The sequence below is a fragment of the Numenius arquata genome, chromosome 9 (assembly GCF_964106895.1).
Source record: "Numenius arquata chromosome 9, bNumArq3.hap1.1, whole genome shotgun sequence".
Lineage (NCBI taxonomy): Eukaryota > Metazoa > Chordata > Aves > Charadriiformes > Scolopacidae > Numenius > Numenius arquata.
Genome location: NC_133584.1, coordinates 33,638,201 through 33,654,333, shown reverse-complemented (window position 1 = coordinate 33,654,333; position 16,133 = coordinate 33,638,201). Strand labels below are relative to the sequence as shown.

Below are 16,133 nucleotides of genomic sequence, written 5' to 3'. Positions count from 1 at the left end.
AGCTTTGGAGTCCTCAACACAGGAAGGACATGGACCTGTTGGAACGGGTCCAGCGGAGGGCCACGAGGATGATCAGAGGGATGGAGCACCTCCCCTGTGAGGACAGCCTGAGAGAGTAGGGATTGTTCAACCTGGAGAAGAGAAGGCTCCGGGGAGACCTCATAGCAGCCTTCCAATACCTGAAGGGAGCCTACAGGAGAGCCAGAGAGGGACTCTTTGTCAGGGAGTGTAGTGATCGGACGAGGGGTAATGGTTTTAAATTGAAAAAGGGTAGATTTAAATTAGATATCAGGAAGAAATTCTTTACTGTGAGGGTGGTGAGACACTGGAACAGGTTGCCCAGGGAAGTTGTGGATGCCCCATCCCTGGAAGTGTTCAAGGCCAGGCTGGATGGGGCTTTGAGCAACCTGCTCTAGTGAGAGGTGTCCCTGCCCATGGCAGGGGGGTTGGAACTCAATGATCTTTAAGGTCGCTTCCAACCCAAACTATTCTATGATTCTATGAACTTCTATCTCTATCAGCCAGAGAGGAGAGGACTTAGCTGTCTACAATCATGTTTTATGTGAGTCCTCAAGGCATGTTGTGTTGAAGGCAGTGCCTTGCCTGTGGCAGCCTGTGTAGGCAGCCGTGCGGTGTTCTGTGTGTCTGCATGTTTGTCTCTGGGATATACACTTAACTTTGCATGGTTTAACCATGAGAAAAATGGGAAAGCAGCAGCCACATCCATCAGCCTGGGATGGAGACCCCCGAGACTCTGAGCTGGGTTCCAGCAGCTGGGCAGGAAGGAGTCCCAAGGCCTCCAACTACTGGAGGTGGCCATAGCTTAGGACATCCTTTAACATTTTTATTCAGAAACGTAAAAAGAATGTGGGTGTACTTGGGACAGCTCTTTGCTGGAAAACCTACTCATTTGTCAAGAGAAAATTACAAATTTTAGTTCAGAGGACAAAACAAAAAGAAAAAGACAATGTATTTTAGCAGATAGACAGAGGCAACAGATGCTTGTAACTTCTTGATCATTTGCTTTTTTAGATTTCATAGCAGAAACAGTTCACAACATAAACTCCCTCCTCAAGAGCAGCTGTCTAGTCAACACAGCGTTTTTCAAGTCTGTTACAAATCCTGATGACCTACTGAAAGTCTTTTATGGTTAGACATATTTTGTATTCGGAATATCTAATTAACTCCAAAGCTACTTTAATTTGACTGGATTTTATGCCTTTGGCTTTTATGATTTCTCTCTACAACAGCCTGATAATTCTCTTTGAAAATGTATTACACTATCACCGTTAAAAAAGTCACTGCTTTTTAACCCTAGCATCACTGATATACGTACATATTGCATCATTTGTTTCCTTATCTTCTTCTCCCACCCCTGCACATGCTGTTCCAGGCATTTCCAATTTCTATCAATAAGTAAATCTGTAAGTTACATTGGATTCAGAGAATGAAGTAGGGGATAGTTTTGAATGTATATACTGACAACACGTCTCAAAGAAGTGAAATTACGGATGAACAGCTTATTTCTTTTCTCCTGTGACTCTGTCTGTCCGTTCACATTGCCTACTAGTAAAAACTTGGAAGAAGGTCCTCATTATTACAAGTAAAGTAAAAAATTTGGCACAGCTACCCCAAAGGTACCATTACTCCTTGAAACCTCAGCGAGTGTTACTGCTTGAACTTCAGTCTAGGGAGCGCTTACAAATCACATAGGTGAATGAAAGCATTCTTCATATTATCTGCCAGGTGGTATGACATCCTTTGAAAGAAAAGTCCTTTAAATCTTCCTACAGGGAACATGAGGAGACAGAGCGTCCCTCTGAAGAATTTTGTAATGGCAATGCAAAAGAGCATATGTCACCTAGCATATATGGTGGGAGGTTGCCTCTTAGGAAAAGCCTGAGTCTTAAGCCAAACAGACAGGTTCTGGGAACAGACAGAGGTCAGGAACAATCTTACTAAAATGTCTTGTTGGATATTAGGGCTAACTTATCTTGACCTTAGTGGAGATTATGTGAGGGCATCAGGTCAAAGAAACCAGATCTTGGCAATCATTCTTTCACAGGAAACTGCAGCTGGAAGGCTACTTTTGTACATCAGTTTGGTGGCAAGCAAGTGGCCACTGGGCTCAAATGGCTGCCTATTTAGAAAAGACAAATTTAAATTCCCATTAAGCTATGGGGTGATGCTTTATTAGGCAAAAACGTATTTTGACACAGAGGAAGGATACTGTGAAATGCTCTGCTTGAGAACGCCAGCTGAAACAACAGATAAATAGACTATGACTGAATTGCCTGAAAGGACCATCTTTAGTTTTAAAAGAGTAAGTAGAATATGTGTAGATCTGAGGAACAGAGCTTCTGAGAGCACAGGAAAATAATTTCTGAGCACAACTTATGAAAAAGGAGCAAGTGTCCATAAGGAATGCTATAAACTTGGGCTGTGATATCTGAAATCCAACTGGCAGAAGACACAGACTACTATAGATAGTAGAAGCTAAACAATGTGTCGTTGAAGGGATTGTGAACAGCATTATGCTGACTCTGTTAAATGTGAAAATGATGAAGTAAAACTTTAAAGCTGTATCAGTTTTTTATGATCACCTGCAATTTATTTTGCTTTGCGTCTAAATATCACAATTTGCTTTGACACGTTGATGAAATTAAATTATGTAAAACCAATAAGGAATAGAATAAAAAATTCTAAGAATGTATACTCTAGTCAACAAATAAATATTTCTCAAATGATGGTTAATCTTTATGGGCACAAACGTAAAAATTGTGTATATTTTCAAACTTTTTCTCTTGACATATGTAAAGAGAAATCTCCTCATATTCTACCAATAATTTAAAGTAACTGCAAAAAGTCCAGACATTTTTAGTCCATCGACTGTTGCCATTTGCACGCTTCTTAAATACATACGGAAAATAATTAGGGAAAACATCACTGTTAAGAAGGTAAGTATATTTGTCTTTGCATTAAAACAAATGAAACAAATAAAACAATTTATTAAAAATGACGCGCAAACCAGTTCTTGGATTAGTTTCTTTGCCTCTGACATATGTAGTATTTTTCTATAAATCACTTATATCCTATCTCTTCCCCTATGTTTTTAACAGACAATCTATTTTTTGGGAGCCTCTACAAACAACAGTTAGTCCTCAGCATTTGTTACTCTCAACCAACCATTGATAAAATCCTTGCTAATAAAGGCATTAAATCAGAAAATGCTTTTCAACAACAATATGGTGCGATTTAGTAAAGTGACCTGCCCAGCACAGTTATAGATTCTCATATTCCCCCTATTAGTTAGCCTGTAAATAGGCTTGCTTTATGTATATACATATTTTATTTTTCTTTTTTCTTCTTTTCTGGAAGTGTTCAAGACCAGGCTGGATGGGGCTTTGACCAACCTGGTCTAGTGGAGGTGTCCCTGCCCATGGCAGGGGGGTTGGAACTCGATGATATTTAAGGTCCCTTCCAACTCTAACCATTCTATGATTCTTTGATTCTATGATTTTTATATATGTATTTACGTTAACTGCTAAAAGGTATTACAACAATGCATCAGTACTTTTAAGTGTTCTCTTCATTTTAAGATGCATGAATATGAAGAAGTGAAGAAGGTACAGATCTCCTTTTTTGGGTCCTCACTGGCTGGTGTACTAGGTAAAGATAGAAAAATGTTTTAATCCTTTTACGTTTTCTCTTAAGATTCTGACAAATAGTCTTCTTTACATACTTTTTGATTCAAATCCATTTGTATATCAAAAACACCTTGTCTGAGATTCTCACTGTAATTAAATCTTTACTAATTATCTGCCAGAGAAATAGATGTAAGCTTATCACCACATGGTAAAATCAGGTATGTTCGTAAAATGAATGATCTGAAAGTGGACTAATCTGAAAAAAAACCAAATTAAAACGTGTAATTATTTTTTAGTAAAATACACCTGAAACAAGCAGACCACTGTGATTTTCCTCCTATTTTTAAAAATGCTTTTGACAAAGGATTTTTGCTTTATGAATGTGTGAAACTTATTGCAACCTTAATGATGCAGCTATTGTTAACATCAGTATATTAACAGAATATGAATACGTCAGGAACATTAACCCTTTTTTATAATTCTGTAGTTCTTGAACCTAGTGAGTGGACTAGCCACAAGATGACTTTCTACTGACAGTTCATTTCTCAGCTGTTTGATGGTAGCACAGCTTCAAAAAAGCAGCAGCAGTAGCAGGAGTTGTACTTTTATTAAAAAGAGCACAGCTGACAAACAGCAGCTTCTCTTTTGAAGTTGTTAGAAGGGAAAATGAAAGACAGAGCAAAGAGTAAAAAACAGGGATGAAGGAAGAACAGAGGGAGCATATGAACTCATGAAGGATATTTTGTTTATATGACAGAAGAGCTTGGTGCCTGTGTACAGAAATAATAAATAACAAAATTCTGGATAATCTGTATATGCACATAGTATTCATGTGCAAAACACTGGAGAGATTTGCATTTTAGAAATACATATAATGCTGTATTTTAGATTCACGTAAAACTCAGTAAGGGTATTGATATGGACAATCATAGCAAACATTAGTATTATTTGAAAAGGAACCTAATTAACAGAGAGATAGAGAACAAAAAACAAGGAGCAAAAATAAGGGAAAGAAACTGGTGCTATAGAAAGGGGAAAAGAGTCTGAGGAAGACTAAGTAGAAGTATAACGCAAATATGTAATCAATGTTAAATACAGTATCAGTGTTCTACAAGGTATGCAGTCCTCCAGTACTCTCAGTGTCTGTGTTCAACAGCCAGGAAGAGATTCAAATTATCTTTTTATTCATCTTAGCAAAAACCTAACCTTAGAAGAAAACATACTGTTCACTAAAAGAATGGAATCTTGCAAGTCAGCTAATGCCTCGTTTTAAAGGTAACAAGGGTAATGGGAATGCAAGTATGATGTGTTACTGGGAACAAACGAAGAAACAGCGAGTTAAATGACTGCTAGAAATCATGTAAAAATTACTCAAGTTTCTGGAACTGTCCCAACTCAGTGTCAGGAGGAGAACTGAACTTGCACCACTGCATCCTGATCTGCCTTCTTCCCTCTCTCTGGGTGCGTGAAGGGACAAGAAAGGAGACGGGACACAGTCCATGGAGGTCTCAGATATGGGTAACTGGAAAGCAAATAAATGCATGGCTCCACTAATACCGCTCTATCTTTCCAGAAAGTGCAAAGATAAATGTCCTAAAGAATGTGAAGTACTCAAATACTGCTGTAATGAGGTCTCCGTAAACACCTCAAAAATACTGTATTTACAATTTTCCACAGAAAGTATGAACTGATAGCTGAACAGCTATTAGCTTAGATGCAGGATGAGTGCATTACCAAGAACAGAAAATACCACCTACTATCAGAATAATAATTCAAGTCAGATAATCAAAATCAGAGAAAACATTTCAGCTGTCTGAAATTCCAGACCATAATTTTTAATTTAATTTTTGTTGCAAGAATACGGAAAGTGAAACTGGAATGCAAACATTTCTTCATATTTTTATATTTTTGCAAAGATATGTGGGAAAATAAGTGAAAATGGCATCATTACTAATATACAAAAAGACAAATTTTCATATATAATTTCTGCATATTATGAAAATATACCAATTTTTAATTTAGCTATTGGAGCTGAAATATTCTTGGGAATGTCAACAGTTTCTTTGGTACAAGTTCCAGTAAAACGGAACATGATTGAAAACTTGATTTTAAAGCATCCATCACAAAATCTTAAGATCAAAATCTTAGTCCTTGAGCTCACCAGAAGCCAAAAGACAAGAGCCTGCTAGAAGGCCTGTCTTCTTGCTTCTCCTTCCATTGTACATCTACTATTTATATAATTTCTAATAAAAGGATGACAAAAGATTTTTACCAGCTGCTGAAAACTTGTAAAAATCATTCCATCCACCACTGATTTGAAATTATATTTACTTACAAAGTCATAAACAATTTTTTTACAGTAACACGTTACTTGAGAAATTTAGAATGGAAGTAAAGAAGAATAAATTGAATAAAGGCTAGGAAAATATAATTACATAGGCTAAAAACAATTTACATGCTCTGGAAATGTATAAAGAAGGCAAAATTAAGGTTGGCATACAGGAAAAAACACCTTCATAGAATAACTGTGGTGGATCACTCCATGTAAAACCTTCTAACACAACTTTAAAATTCTGTGGTTTGCTAAACAAGGGAAATGATAACATCAACCACTTTCATTTTAAAAAATACTCTTACTCAAAAGAGCGATTTCCATGGAAATCTGTGGGAGGACTTATGGGAGTGTGGTAACCAGGAACTGAAGGCCTCCAACCACTGACACTTCCTCAGAATTTCCTCGGAGCTTTTCATTGTATTGACAAAGAAAGAGATATAAATTATGAAGTGCACATTATGCGTTACTTATCCCTCTAAAAACACAATAATACCTTGAATATATTTGGTATAATTTTGAATATTTTAAATTGGCAGTCCCTCCACCTAATTCGATGGGGTTTATTTTGCACTGATTAAATACAAAGTAACCTCTAAGTGTCCCTAGAATTATCCAGTATTTGCATCCATATAACTGAATTAAATGTAAGGGAACTGTATTTTTGTTAAATTTTTGGATAAAAACAATTGTAGAAGCAGATTCACTGGGATACAGAGAATGAAATTAAGGAGCATAATACAACTATCAATTATGCCAACTGTCCTCCCTCTCCAAACACAAAGAATGTCCTCCATACACAAAGAAGGCATCCACACCCTCTCTTCCTTTCACAGCACCATTTCAGCTGCACCTAAACTCTCAGTACGTAAACGCTTCATCCCGCGTTGCCTAAAACACTTAGATCTACGAGCGCTGTCTACCCAAAATACTCAACCACACTTGTGAGCAGTATGTGCAGATTACCTACCTTATACCAACGGGTCAGAACTAAACATATAAGGTGTGATAATTTGTAGGTTTCTCAAAGCAATTTGAAAACTTACAAGTAGCAAAGCAGAAATTCCGCAGTTTGCATAGATTTATAGCATAGTGTGAAAGCTCAAGATAATACTCATCTCTGATTCTCAACAGTACTCTAAGGGACCCCACTAATTACAAGTACAGGCTAGCTCTCCCCTGACAACTGGAGAAACCTAAAGGGAAAAGGCAGAGACATCTCCTAAAAAATTACCAAGTTTAATATGCTTTTCAATGCACTTTCATGTTAAATGACGATTGTGAATGAAAGAGTGGAACCCCTGCTACTTACTAAAGCTTAGGCTGTAACTCTGCTTTGTGTAGCTGGATGGAAATAAAAGGAGAGAATATACTGCCCATCTTTGTGTAATTTATGTATTAAATGCAATGGCAAAGTGAGTAGCTTATATTTGTTTGTAATTATGGTAAAGCATAGATATTGAAAGAGTTGGAATTTGATTTTCAGTTACAAATTTTGCACATTTGATGTTTGCAAAGACAAGCAGCTTCACTATGTGTAAAATAGTTGAGTTGTAAACTCAACAGCATCCAGCATTGTAAACAACATCCAGCACTGCAAATTCTATTTCAAAGCTACTCCAACCACTATCTCTCCCCAGCTTCATAAATTTGCTACTTTCAGATCAAAACCTTTTCCAACAGGTAGTGATGGAAAAAAATTTGTCCCTGGTTGTGGGAGTACAGTACACTTATCCAGGTTTTCAGAAAAAAACACTCCTGAGAATTGCAGAGGAATTTCTGTGTTGGATTATTACTATTATTCTTTTAACAGACATGCTAACTCATTAGGGCTTATGGATAGATAGCAAGCTTTACTTTAACTTTGGCAGGAAGCCAACTATTTTGCAGAGATGAGGCAAACAAAATCATTAACAAAATCATTAAATGCCAAATATATTCAAAGAACTTCTGGTAACCTTCCTTGAATTTTTGTTAAAGGACAAATAACTCCTCTTGAAACTGAAATAACTAACAAGTACAAACCACTTCAACATAAAGAACTGCTACATCACCACTTATCCACGATTCTCAGCAAATTCTGCAGCTATGTAGCTCAGGCAGCTGCAGCAACAGCCCAGCTATAACATACAAGGATTTGAGATAGCATTTTGAAAAGCAGTAAACATAAATATTCAGTTTGGGGCTACAGTGTTTTACAGCTAAAGAAAGTGTTATACAGATAATAATAAAAGGCATAATTAAATAACGCCAGAAAGCTTATACTACTTTTAACCCTTGCTTATAAATATTTACATAGCACATTCACATAGGTGAATTCACATACATTACTTCCAGATTAATATAAAAATAACAAAAATTAATCACAGTAATTTATATTAAATCAGCAAGATTTCTTTGCATAGACAAACCCTAGGAAGCTGCAGTGAACAAAGAATGCTCCTAACCATCTTGTCTTTGTGGAGTAAATCTATCAGACAGATTGCACAAACATGTATTTCTAGCTCTTCCTAGGTTCAGGAAGAAATCACCTCACTTTCCAGGTTTTCCTTTTGGACAGAAATTACAAGCTTAAATACATAAAAAATATTCAACTGGCAGTGAAGCCTATATTTCTTGCTGACTAGTGAAAAGCATACTGTCTCAGAAGTTCATGCCATATAGTGAGGAATGAAATATGCTGGCAAGAAGCAACATTCTTATGTAGTATTAACAAGCATACATCCAAGTCTGCATGTACACTCTCCAGGGACCACAAAAGAATCCTCTGAAGTGTGAAATCACAGTAAATAGCCTGAATTACAGCAAATTTTCAGAACTTCAAGATACTTCTTGAAAGTCAAAGTCTTTGAAGTCAAAAAATCTTTGGAACCAACATCACAATTACAATAAAAAGTGAAATCAACATCACAATTATAATAAAAAGTGAGTCTGAACCCATCTATGGAGAAGCTGTTTCTCTGTACTAAACTGTTCAAAACTTCTTCAACATTGGTCTTTTAGAGCTGTAACACCTATTACTGGAGTCATCTGCTTACTATGTTCTCTCTTGTCAGGAAGCAGCATTTTCAGTTGTAAGTTATGTTTTGCTCAATGAGTCATAAATTAAAGAACTTTCCAGAGTAACATAAAGAACGATGGTTCAGATTTTATAAAGTATCGCGCATTAGAATACCAAAAGGCTTCTACTGCATTTTAATGACTCGTTTTGCTGCTGAACAGGAAATGCCAGCTGATGTACACTAACGTTAATAAGGACCTGAAGGAGCTAAAGCTGATACTTAGCTCCAAGTATCATTGGTACTCACTGTAAAGAATTGTGCCATTTAGAGCAGTTGTTTTCACTGTCAAGTAGAGAGTCGTCAGATTGCTTGTTTCCTGCCCAGATGCAGTCTTGGTCTCAGATACGTATGTCAGAGGAGGTAGTTCCAAGTAAGAATTTCCAGTGAAGGATGGGAAAAACAGGGCTGTGTCTGAAATTAATAACCAAAACCTAATTTTATTCATTTATTACAAAATAAAGTAATAAAATATTGTATAAACAGCAAAGCACATTTAAAAATATCTGTTCTTCTGAATACCTGTGAATAGTGTAATTAACTACATTATTCGGAGAGCATGCATATAAATTTATTTAGTTTCAAACAGTCAAGTTAAATATACAGAAAAAGAAAATGTTCTAGCGTCTGCATATTATAAGTGAAAAGACCATTCTAGAAAGGCCTATGGCTAGAAGATACAATGAAGTTCAGAAGATTGTCACAAATTTTCATCTTTACAGATGTGTCCATGCAGAACTTTTGTCCTATGACATCCCTGTAAAGTACTTTTGGTGTATAGTTGTAGATAAGAAACACAAGTTTTCTTCATTTTGAGGATACTCAAATGTTCTGTGTTTGAAATTATGATGCGGATGCCAGTGGGCAGTATATACATTTTTCCCCTACAGTACTCCTGTCTTTAAAATAAATAATCGCAAGAGAAAATATTTAACTATGAAGGCTTAACATTTGCAACATTTATTCCATTAATTACCTTTGTCATTATGTTTTTGGGTTTTTTCCCCTGTAGCTGTGATAATAATACCACTGAAGCAAGAAAAAATAGAGTAAAACTAATTGAGGTTAGGCAGAATGTCTTCCTGATGCCTTGAGCACCCTCGTTAAGCAATGTTCCTTGAAGACTGTCCAAATTCATCAGCAGGGATATGAACAAGGAAAAAGTAACAAGAAAAGCAGTCTGCACTTAGGTAGTATTTCTGTAAAGAAATTTTTAATTTAATGAACTAAAACTATACAATGGATTTGTGACTGATGATTACACATAGGCATGACTAGTATGTGGATCTTATTTTTCAAAATTTTTATTCACTTTATTAATTTTTGTTTGTTTGTGAAATCTGCCCATGGCTTATCCTCTGTCATTTTTATTGGACTTAAGAAGAAAGAACAAAATGAAACCCCTAGTTAAACAACCATAAGCATAAGCAAATTGAAGGGCATTCATTAAAAAAGCCCCACGACCTGACAGCAAAAGAGGCAGGATGGAAAGCAATAAGTAGTTATGTTTCTAAATGGTAGGTCTGGAAAAATCAGGATTGTTGCAGAAAGAGAAAAAAAATATGGGACAAAATCCCCTTGGAGCGTGAGGTAAAGGTCAAAGGCATTGCAAAAAATAAAGTCAGAAGCAGACCTAAACAATGAGAATAACATTTATCTAATTCAATTCATACTTTCAAGGGAAACAGTACTAGTACATCTAGCTAGTTCAGTGCAAGGCCACAAACATGAGTAAGGGCCTGGAGCCTCTTTCATATGTGGAAAGGCCGAGAGAGCCAGGACTCTGGAGAAGAGCAGGCTTGGGTGGTTCTTACCAATGTCAATGAATACCTGATCAGAGGGGATGGAGAAGGAGCCAAACTTTTCTCAGTAGTGCCCCCTATCCCAGGCAATGAGTACAAATCAAAAAGGAAATTTCACCTGGACACATGAAATGCTTTGTCACTGTGAGGGTGCTCAAACACTGGCACAGGCTGCCCAGCGAGGTTTGTAAAGTCTCGATCTTTGGAGATTTTCAAAACCTGACTGGACATGGTTGTGAGAAACCTGCTCTTAGGCGACCTGCTCTGCTTGAGCCGGTGGCTGGCCTAGTTGATCTCAACAGGTCCCTTCCAACCTCAGCGATCTGGTGATTCCATGATCTTTCACAGAGAAGCTCTGTGCAGAACATTAATTCTTATTCTTCAAATGTAGTTCTTTCAGAAACCTCAGTGTAGTACAATACTCACTAATGGACAGCCAAAACTACTGAGAAAAATGCTATTTCAACTGTAGCGACTACATGTGCAGTTCTGCGCCCAAAGCAGCCTAGGTCTCCATCACCAATGCAGTGAAGTCCTCTCTGGAATCAGCAGAAAAGATATAGCAGAGACAGAAACTTCACCAAAGACTGAAACTCGCACCTGGCCAACAAAGCCATCCATGACTGCAAAGATGCAGAGCACACCCTCTTCCCCATGGTGTGCAGGTCATTAGCCTGCTGATCCCCAACATCATTCTCTGGTCTAAATCTGTACAACAGTTGCAATCTGTCACAGCTAAACAATGTCAGCAAAGAGGTCACTGAGAGCACAGGGGTTAGTCCTCTCCTTAGCTGAAGGGCCTCAGCAGAAGAAAACCAAGCAGAGGATATTTCCTTGGGCTTTCATCTTCACACAAGAAAAGGCTCCTACCCAAGAGGAATCGACAATGAAGCAATTCAACAGTTGAGGAGTACCGATACAGGACATGGTCAGCCATGCTTTCTGTGTCCTGTACTGCAGGGGAGGGAGATGTTTGAGTAGCCACAGATCCTGCAGGGAGTAACTTCCCAGCCTCAGGGAGCATGGTCTTGACAGAGTATCCTATCTACAGGAAAATGTACCCATGAAAACTCTCTAGAGCACTCTCCTCCACTTGGCTTAAAAGCCAACTTCCAAGCATCAGAAGCTAGCTGAAGTGCTTGAAGAGCAGAGGAAAACCTTTACTGCTAATCCTACCAGCCTGTAGCCTGTTTTTAAGTTCGTGTATTCTCTTGTTCCTTAAACCCTGACAAATAATTAAGCTAATTCTGAGTAAACTAATAGACAAATGAGACCTTAATTCCAAAAAGGTCTGGAGAGGAAACTAATTCAGTGGCAAGCATTAGTCAAGCAAGTAGGCCAGCATACGGCAAGACAGTGAAGAGCACGTAGAAACCCCAGCATCTCAAGGGCACCTGTAGCAATATCCACTAAATCTTCTCCACTAAATCCACTATTCTTCTCTTACCTTGCATAAAGTGGAAATACATTTTAAAAACCCTCAATATCTGTCAAGCAACAAGCAATTAACTTTCAGTGTTGCTGGATTTGGCAAAAGTAACAAAATCTAAAACCCACTTCTGAATCATTTTTCACATCTCGTGTTTTATCCTTAACAGGATTCATACATACAGCTAACTGTAGACCCAGAGTTGAAATTAATTCAGTAATAGCAGTGAACAGTTTGATAACAGGGAATAGTTTGATGCAATGCAAACAGTTGCCTGCAGCAAACTGCAGCCTCACACACAGCGTTATTCTTTCTAAAGCTTATCAAGACCAAGCTAATGACACAGTATTTTTGGAAGAACAGAGTAATAATGTTTGAGAGATTTCATAAAGATATGAGTGTTAGGAGATCTCTGGTAGTGGAAAATTGTTATCAAAATTGAAAGAAATCCATAAATAAGAAAAATGTCATCACTCTTAGTTAAGATCTTTTCAAGTTGCTACATTATATAGATAACTATAGACCCATTACACAAGGCGATGTTAAATAGTAATACAAAATTCCTTGACACGGGATTCTGAAAAAGGTGACATTCTACGTACCATAAGAAATGATTAAGCGTCTCCAACATATTGATGTTTTCAATTTATACATAAAATTGGCAATGGCATACAGTGCAAAGAAGTCTTACTACGTTTAGCATGCATACATAGTACATAAAGATGATTACTGTAAACTCTTTCTAGAAATTAACAAAATAATAACCTTGAAAACAATGCTTGGAATTCCAAATGAAAAAACTTGGAATAAAAAGTAACTTTTAGGAAAAAAATGTGGAAAATGCACATGTCAACAAGTAGAAGCCATCCTAAGACAGATCGATGGTTCTGAAAAATCAGTCATTGCTCCTTGATGTAGTTGACTGAGTCTGTATTAAAGGCATAAAATCTTCAGATTTGTGATGAAATACACAATTAAAATAGTAAAGGCAAAGGTGCTAGTCTGGAATCCCTTTTTCCACTTCCCTCATTCTACTAAACTCTGAATTAGCAGGAATTAAAGTGTCATGTAGCACTGAGCATGGCTGCACATTGGTAGGTTCCATGAATCAGAGCCAAAGATGGCACATGCTGAACTACAATAAGTTAATAACAAACACTATTGATGTCAACTACAACATGTATATAAGACTCCACCACAGTATGGAATTATTTTACGCTGTTTTCAAACAACATTTACATATATTCATATTTCAAGATGGTTGCTGGCTATAAGCAATTTTTTACTTCATTTACGTCACAGGACAGGCTGACAGAAGAAACAGTTACTTTATGGGCATGTTTAGTTTGGAGAAGAGGAGGCTGAGGGGGGACCTCATTGCCCTCTACAACTCCCTGAAAGGAGGTTGTAGAGAGGTGGGTGTTGGCCTCTTCTCCCAAGGGAATGATGACAGGACCAGAGGAAATGGTCTGAAGCTGCGGCAGGGGAGATTTAGATTAGATATTAGGAAGAAATACTTTACTGAGAGGGTGGTCAGGCACTGGAACAGCCTGCCCAGGGAGGCGGTGGAGTCGCCATCACTGGAGGTATTTAAAAAGTGTGTAGATGTGGCACTTCAGGGCATGCTCTAGTGCCTGAGATTGTGGGGATCTTTTGTGTGTGTATGGTTGGACTCGGTGATCTCAGAGGTCCTTTCCAACCATGAAGATGATTCTGTGATTCTATTGGGGCCACTAACACTGTCAGCACTGTCCATGACCCCAAGGGACTGTTCCACTTGGGTAGTGGTCTCCAAAGTGGAGTGCATGCACCCCAGTGGGTATGCAAGACAATTCACTGGGGTGCAGGAAGGAAAATACTAGAACTGCAGTGGTATATATATGCAATTTATAAATAAATACATATACTTATATTGGCAGGGTGTCCTCAAAATTTTTTTACTGATGAGATTTGGAGTTTTGAGATCTCTGCACTAGGGAAAAACTGAAGGGCAATAGGGACTTACCAACCATGTTCCCCACAAGAAGGAGAGGGCACATAACGGAGTCACCAACACAGCAGTTCTGTAGTATGGAGAATTTCTACAAAGGAAATGTGTTATGGTTCTTTGATCTATGTTTAAGGTCTTTGAGCAGAAACTAACTTTGTGAGATATTAGCTGTTACTACAACTAATCAGTGAAAAATGTAACACTATGCCATTAGAGGACAGTGAGAATACTAGTATGGTACCACTCCTCAAAGCCATACAGCTCTTTCAGACTCAGAGTACGCCCCTGTTTCAATAAGCAAAATGGCTTAATGAATTTTAGTCTCCAAATCGTATTTTTTAGGATATACAGATATCTAAAACCTAAACTCATTAAACTCAGGTCCCTATCTGCATACAAGCTTCATCTTCAGATACTTAAATATGTCAATGAACAGCAAGCAACATAATACAATGGTAAACAAAGCTAATATATATAAAAGACTTTTCAAGTACGAGGCGCAATCAACTATAACTAATGTAATGGTTTACAGGTCATTATACTGGAAGAAATAAAAAAATGTCAGTCATTTTAAGGGTAAAAAAGGAGACTACAAGTAATTCAAGATACAATATCTGCAAAAGTTCATAATAGAGACTACAGATTTGGGTCTTGAATTCCCTGAACAGCACATAAAGATTTAGACTAGATATAAGGAAGAAATTTTTTACTATGAGGGTGGTGAAACCCTGGCACAGGTTGCCCAGAGAGGTGGTAGATGCTCCATCCCTGGAAACATTCAAGGTCAGGTTGGACGGGGCTCTGAGCAACATGATCATGTTGAAGATGTTTCTGTTTATGGCAGGGAGGTTGGACTACATGACCTTTAAAGTTCCCTTCCAGCCCAACTATTCTATGATTCTATATTGCTAAGAATTTAACAGTTTAACTGAAGACTCAAATTTTCTGCTGAAATAAACAGGTTATCTGGGATATTATCAACTACAATTTTCATAATAACACACAGTATAACAAGAAAATTTTTGAGAAAACGTTAACAAGTTTTTATTATGACCTTATTTGACTTGGTCTTAGTTGGAAAATAAACAGCAGTAAGGGTAAGAATACAATTTTCATCTGCTAGTAAATTCAAATCAGTCTGTTTCCACTCGTATTGCTAATTTTTCATTTGCATTGTTTGCTTTTTGTGACAAGTTTGGCTTAGTACTGAATTCTATTAAAAATAAACTATTTAATCTTGAAGATAGTAAGACCCACCAACTGCTCCAGCCATCGTTAAATAAATTCAAATGAGAAATAAGTAGCACTTTTAATAGTAAGGATGAATACCAGAAAAAAAGCCACTACAGAACCCTAGAAAGGGAAGTAATGCATTTATCTTCTGGTAGGACAGATCTAACCAGACGTCTGACTAAGCTGTCTACAATTTACAGGGTAGGTAAGTGCATTGAAAGTCCTTGGTCCTGTTTAATAACGAGGACAAATGGGTAATCCTAGGATGTGATTCTCCTCATCTTAAAATAAACATCTAAAATAGGACAGATGAATCATGACCTAAGCCCACCTATTTCTCTTCACTTGCTATGAAAGGACTTGAGGGTCACCAGCTTAGCTGTAGTCATGTACACTGGCAATATCTGAAGTTAGATGGACAATTCACACTTTTGATGCCTGTGCATCAGAACCAAATGGCCTGCTGGAGGGTTTTCTTTAGACAAAAACAAGCTAATACAGTAGTTCTGAGTTGAAATGTTAAGAGATGTGAATTGAATGGGATATCAGAAAAGTTAGTCAGGGGCTTAAACTCTTAATTTGCTATTTGTATTTTTCAATTACAGTGGTAAACATCCTATGACAGAGATCTGACACTTATG

General features: G+C 37.4%; 1 protein-coding gene across 1 annotated transcript in view; it reads right to left on the bottom strand.

Moving 5' to 3' along the window:
• Positions 1 to 16,133, bottom strand: part of EYS (eyes shut homolog) — an 895,325-nt gene that overhangs the window by 159,682 nt on the left and 719,510 nt on the right. Inside the window, exon 38 of the mRNA XM_074153627.1 lies at positions 9,288 to 9,452. Within this exon, the coding sequence (XP_074009728.1) occupies positions 9,288 to 9,452 (165 nt within the window). The remainder of the gene's footprint in view (positions 1 to 9,287; positions 9,453 to 16,133) is intronic.